The sequence below is a fragment of the Conger conger genome, chromosome 6, assembly GCF_963514075.1.
Source record: "Conger conger chromosome 6, fConCon1.1, whole genome shotgun sequence".
NCBI lineage: Eukaryota > Metazoa > Chordata > Actinopteri > Anguilliformes > Congridae > Conger > Conger conger.
This window is the reverse complement of record NC_083765.1, coordinates 40060683-40067396: the sequence shown is the minus strand read 5'-3', so window position 1 is coordinate 40067396 and position 6714 is coordinate 40060683. Positions and strand designations below refer to the sequence as shown.

Sequence of the window (6714 nt, the reverse complement as noted above, 5' to 3'; positions counted from 1 at the left end):
AGGGGGAAACTGAGCAGATTACCCAGAATACCCCACCCTCAGGGAGCAAGCCTATTGGATGTTGTCTTCATTAGAGAAAATGTGCATTTAACCCGTTTGTGAAAGCGGTGCCCCTGCCATAAATAACCCAGGACTGCACCTCCACAGTGGTTTCCAGAAATGTCTCACTGGGGCTGAATTAGGACACAGTTCCAGAATATGGCGCGCCATCGTGGCGTGTAAACACACGACTACACGGGTTTGGGAGGAGCGCTCACTGGACGCTTCAAAATATAAACAAGCTTACCGTACTTCTTGACATTTGGACTTAATAAATGAAACGATGCATGAGACAGTCGAGGTTTAAAAAATATTTATTGTCAAAAAGACAAGAATTTCCACTTCCTTTAACAGGAATTCCGTAAAAAAAAAAAAAAGAAAAGAAAAATGCCAAAAACAGCAGCGTAACTAAACACCCTGGAGAGACATTGCAACAGTAGCACAGTCAGCGTACAGAGACGACCACTACAACAAGCAAACCAATCCACATACAATTCCCATAGTGCAATGCAAGCTGACCAATAAGGTAGTCAGCATTCAATATTTTCTTTTTTTCCTCCCCAGAGCAAGACAGGCTGAAGGCTCAGTCTTCAGGGGGAATCTGGGTCTTTTCTGTACCTCAGAGCCCCCACCACCAGGAAGCAAGCGGAGTCTTGACATTTGACGGGTCATTCACACACTATTTTCTACACTGTATTGCACACTGAAAGCCACAGATCCCCTACTACAGGTGTCAGCAGACTGGTTTCCAAAACGAGTCTGGTTTCACAAGAAAAACACAAAATCATAAGTAAATCCAAACTACGTACAAGGATTTAGTGTGACAGTTATAAAAAGAGCAGCTACAATGCACCTGTTGAATTAGTGAGTGCAGACTGCAGTATGAAAGTACCCTTCCAGTATAAAATAGTGCACAAACATTTGGATCCACTCAGGAAACTGCTTCAATTTCAGCGAATATTTGTGGCTCTCAAGACTCCCAGCAAGAGACCAATCAATGTGCCTGTGACACAACCAGCCCTGCCTCCCTAATCTGCCCAGAGACTAAAGCCTCTGATGCAATAACCAGATTTCCGCCACCATCCCATCAAGTACCGCTCCTCCAACAGCCTAAAACCCTACCCAGCCCTCCATTTTAGACTGTCCCATGAGGCAGGCCACATCCTGCAGAGGGGTACAAAACTCTGAACCTTGGGTGGGCATTAAGAAAACCCCAACCATGCCCCTTGGCTGACCAGTGATGCTTACATTCAGATAAGTATCAGTTACCATGTCTAGCCAAATTCATCAGGAAACACTGAATTTTCAGACCAAATGCCTAAACCAGAAGCAGAGGATCTTGGGTACGTCATAAGCACACATAGTTCAGAGCAGGAGAACGTCCACCAACAAAGTCAGACATTAGCAGCACCGGAGGAGGAGTTGAGGGGGGGGGGGGGCACGAAATTCAGCGTTTCCTGATGAGCGATTAACAGCGGAACCGGGAATAGCGGGTGGCGTGGGGCCGGGCCGGGCGACGGCGGGGCTTCAGTACTCCAGCACCGTGCCGGCGGAGGACGAGTACAGCTTCCTCTTGACGAGGCGGAAGCCGGGGCTGAGCTTCAGCGCGTGCCGGAAGCGGGGGCTGAAGCAGGCCCCCAGCCGGAACAGGTGCCTCAGGCTGGGCCAGGCGCAGCTGTCCTGCTTGAACACCAGCGTCAGCTCGAAGGTGGGCACCACGCTGGGGTCGTAGGTCACGCGCTCCAGGCGCTTGCAGCCCCCGTCCGTCTCCAGCAGCAGGTGCAGGACGCAGCCCCGCAGGCCGCACGGCTCGCCCCAGGCCAGGCGCAGAACGTCCCGCGCGATGCGCCGCGTCAGGGTCTCCGGCACCAGCACCTCGGAGCACTGCAGCCGCGTCCGCTTGGCCCGCGAGAGGCAGCTCTCCAGCAGGGAGGCCAGCTGCAGGCAGGCCCGCTCCTCCAGGGCCCCGCCGGGCAGGGTGGGCTCGGCCAGGGCGTGGTCCCAGTACGCCAGCTCTGAGAGAGGGGCGAGCAAGACTTCAGATTAAACATCGCAGGACCTTGGAAGTATGACGTTTTATCTGCATTACAAGTGGTTTTGAGAGATTGAGCTTCAAACATTACAAAAGTGAATTGGCTCCCAGTAGATACAACCTTTTAAATTTTTTGCATTCATACAAACAGAAGGAGGGGATTCAAGCAACATTAGTCTGACTGAGTAAATTAACCCTTTAAATCCCAAGCCCAATATGAAATGGTTCCACCCAAATCCCAAGGGGTTTTGGCTTCGGAAAATTGAGAATTTAGTACGGTCTTAATAGGGGCACAAAACAATAATATAGAAGTCATTTTGATTGGTTGTAAAGGTATAAGGTCAAGGGTTAAACAAGACTTGCTCCTCAACATTGGTCAACATTGGCTCAACTTTGACTAGATGTAAATCCAATGCATATACATAATCTATAGGCAGAATATATTTGCATTTTGTAGACAATTGCTATACCGGGCGTGATACAGGTAATGATTTACTCTACTACTGAAAATGTGTCTGCATTGTTACAGCATTCGGGCAGGTAAACCCGGGATTTCAATCCATCTCAAAGCCTATATTTTACATTTGCAGTTGGGGAGTAATCACAGGGAGAAGTCAAGGACAAATCGTTTGGTAGAATGTCGTTAAAGCAAACATCAAATCTCACCATCAAGGAAAGCCTGGTCGTATCGGCGGTCTATCTGGTCCGAAACGCATTCAGTGCTTTTGTTCTTCAGGGTACTGGTTGCAACCATTATGGAATTCTTGGCAAATAAAAACAAAACAAAAAACAGTTACAAAAAAAGGGAAGAAAATGCACAAACTTCGGAAACGTTAGGTACACGAGGCAACAATTCGCTTGCTACTTTGCTAGACAGCTACCGTTTGCAATCCTACGAAAAAAATAATTCGTAACAAAACTACGCTTACCGTTAGGAATAAAGATTTAGATCATAAAAATAAGTTAATTTTAATAAACTTTCTGTTAAATACTTCCACGCAAACTCATTCAGAATATAGCTTTCTCATTCTCTCTATCGCACTCGCATACATTCGCTCTCGAGTAAAACCCACTGATCCTCGGCGCTGAAATTTTATAGCCTCCTTCACAGCCGGTCGCAGCGTGTCGACCAATCAGCGCACGTTTCGCGTTCTGAGGAATAAATGCATTTCTCAGCATTCACCAGCGGTCAGCAGCAATTGGTTTCGCAACCGGCGATTGGCTGCAGCACATTGTGAAATAGCCACTCGCTGCGGTGGACCACCTTGTTACCATCTCACCTCAAACCGGTACGATGTTTTTCAGTTTCGCCTCCATAAACGCTCCTGTTAAATATGTTAGCATATGAATGACACATTACATACCCCACCCATAAACACACACACATACATAAATATCCTGCTTACACATTTGGAGGATGCCAAACAATCTTGTTATTTGTCCTTTCCCTCTGGATTAAAGGGATTAATAAAATGAACTACAGGCGATTCTTCAGGGTGAGTTTGGTGAGCAGAACAAGGGGGCATCAATGGAAATTAGCAAAAGATAAATTCTGTATAGACATTTGGCGGTATTTAATCACACAGACAGTGGTCTCTGTGTGTAATTGCTTGCCAGGACATGTAGTGGAGGCAGAAACACTGGGGGTTTACTATATAGCTTTCAGACAAACTAAGCAGATAGGTATACTTTTGTGGTAGGAATAGGCTAGTATTGCTGGGCTGAATGGCCTGTTCTCGTCATTATAGTATGTTATGTTGTTATGTTAAGTATTTTTGGAGGATTGCGGATTTCCCCTGAAAATATGCTACAGAAGGAGAGTTGGGGAAGCACGAATGTGGAAACTACCTTCAGAGAGGCCTATCTGTCTAGGTTATATTACTGCGTACAGATACTGGGCCCAGGCATATAACTCATTCATGAAAACTGCAGGTACTTCCTCATTGCCAGCTAGTCCCCACAGAACTCCCCAAGTTATTTCTGGACCACCCCTTCTCCTGATCCCCCTTTGCAGGCTACCCGAACAATCCCACCCCACCTCAGATTCCTGGCACTGGCATATCATTCCAACAACCACACCACCCCAAAGCACTTAAGATTCCTCCTTGTAGTTTCTCATTAATTTCCTTGCAGCTGCTAGAGCAGTGGTAACCAACCCTGTTCCTGGATATCTACTCTCCTGTAGGTTTTCACTTCAACCCAACAAAGCACACTTCATACAACAGCTAGAGCAGGGCTGCTCAACCCTGTTCCTGGAGATCTACCATCCTGTAGGTTTTCACTCCAACCCTAAGAAAGCACACCTCATTCAACAGCTAGTGCAGGGCTGCTCAACCCTGTTCCTGGAGATCTACCATGCTGCAGAGTTTCACTCCAGCCCTAACAAAGCACCCCATTCAACAGCTAGAGATCTCCTTCAGCTGCTAAATAGTAGAGTCAGGTGTGCCAGAACCTACAGGATGGTAGATCTCCAGGAATATGGTTGGTTTCCACCGTGCTAGGAGAAAGAAGGCACATTCCACCAGAATCATTACACGCCTGGGACTTCTCCTGAGTTTACCCAGGTTAGATGCACCATGAGTCTGCATGGCTGCGTCATTACAGGGGCTCTGAATACATGCATTCATTCTGCAGAGGTCAAACAGCAACCGATGGAACAATAATACCTAACTTATTGAAATTATTAAATTGTTGAATCTGCAAACATCTACATTTGTATCAACTTTATTGAGAAGTGCGTCTTCTCCTATGCACTTTGGTCTCCTAATTTCCTCTTGTCACTAAGATTTTTGTGTGTTTATAAACTGTACACACTCAACCAGGTATATGCTGCAAAGCGTTCTGTAGCCTACTGTACTTGTACCTTCAATGTTTTTAAGTCATGGATAAATTAGTCATGCAAACAGTGAAAATCTAATAATGAAAATTACATTTTAAAGACATATTTTGTTGAAATTGCGATTATAATGCACTGATGATTATGTTGATGATGATGATTATAATTATATAAATGTCCAAATTCCCAAACTGAAAACAATTAGTTACTTTCTTCAATGATAAACCTAATTTCTTTATCAAACTGAAAATATTGTTCTAATTGACTTGTGGAACTGGAGACAAAATTGGTGAATAGATCTCCATCTGTTTGATGAGTGAACAGACATGTAAGAAGCACAATTTAGATAGATATTTAGAGAGATATAGCTCAGTATAATTCATTGACTAATTTCATTTTCCAGCCTTTTGTCTTTCTCAGCTTTTGAGCTATACTATTTAATGCACAGGCAATTTAAAAAGGGGTAGATAGTAAGCAGTCGCTCCAGAAGGTGAAAGCCTTTAGACAGGGTTTCAATAGTTGGATGTCCAGTGTGTTTGGATTGAGAGGTACTGCTATTAATAGCCGAGTATGTGCATCTGTTTATGATTACAACCTTTTAGTCCAAGGCACTGTGCATGTAAACAAGATTAATGGTTATTCTGTTGATCCTCTAATGTTTACATTGTCGTATGTTTAGATCTGTACAGATCACAAACATTAACATTGCAGGCTACATGTTCAGGAATATTCGTATACACAACTAAAAGTTGAAAGGATTTTTGTGAGCCTGGTAATGTACTGCTGTCCATATTTCATAACAGTGACTGAAAAACCTCACCTCACAGAAATATCACCATAATGCTTTAGAATACTACTGACAAATAGGCATGAATTATATAATGAAAATACTAACAGATACAAATCTAACATGTCAAAAGATTAACATATTTGTTTGTGCTCTTGTTTGTTATTCTTGCTGTTTTGTTGTGTTTGTATTTAAAATTATCTTTTGTACTACACAGGACTTGAGCGTTAAAAAAGTGTTTATTCAGATAATTTTGGACACTTCAGTTTCAGTCTCACCCAAATTACCTGAATTCACCCTATTATTATTATTATTATTATTATTATTATTATTATTATTATTATTATTAATGTCTTGGTTAATTACTTAACTCACTGTATCACATGGAAATCTGAAGGTCAGTGAATCTCTTCCCTGGAACCCTTCAGTCAGTTGACCAGTAACACAAGTAAGGCTCGTCTGCTGAGGAAAGTAATATTATCATCGCTAACGGCAACTTGGGCCCAGTAATAGCTGACAGGGCACATACAGGGCACTTCATTTCTCAGTATTATGAGGCAGGGGGGCGATCTTCACAGTTTTTTGGGTCCATATGTCTATCTGCAGCAGGGACAATAACCTCCTGAGACCCAGGAGAAGAAAAGTATTTTACATTTTCTGATATAATACAAGTGTCTTGGATGAAAAAAACATGTTGCAGTGAAAATATTTTCTAATATATTTTATTTTTTACTTATTTTTTTTACATATGTCATTATGTTCAGATAAATACTGTATAAAACATTTAATGTTCTCATTTGAGGACACAGGATCTCAGAGGGTTAATACATTAAGAAACAGAATTATGCGCCAAATAAACTGGAACTTTAGTGTTTATCTGTGGTAGGTGGCAAACATGGATTTAAGGTGTGAGATCATTAGAATATTCTTATGCTGATGAACATTCTATCACTACTGGTAATGGAAAGCAAATGAGTTCTAGAGTCAGAATTTAGCAAATAAATAAATAAACATAAAAAA

General features: G+C 42.9%; 1 protein-coding gene across 1 annotated transcript; it reads right to left on the bottom strand.

Moving 5' to 3' along the window:
* Positions 1–337: 337 nt before the first annotated feature.
* On the bottom strand, positions 338–3159 carry LOC133130977 (DNA damage-inducible transcript 4-like protein). Its single transcript, XM_061246005.1, has 3 exons — positions 3001–3159; positions 2738–2834; positions 338–2054 (listed from the first exon to the last, which is right to left on the bottom strand). Exons 2-3 carry the CDS (start codon positions 2823–2825, stop codon positions 1567–1569), a joined length of 576 nt encoding a protein of 191 aa, XP_061101989.1. The 5' UTR covers positions 2826–2834; positions 3001–3159; the 3' UTR covers positions 338–1566.
* Between the last annotated feature and the right edge of the window lie 3555 nt (positions 3160–6714).

Bases quoted from the DNA above. Each gene is read 5' to 3' on its own strand.
- LOC133130977 (XM_061246005.1), bottom strand. From the start codon at position 2,825: ATGGTTGCAACCAGTACCCTGAAGAACAAAAGCACTGAATGCGTTTCG. The intron at 2,055-2,737 runs GTGAGATTTGAT...CCCCTCTCTCAG, and splicing joins CGACCAGGCTTTCCTTGATG to AGCTGGCGTACTGGGACCAC.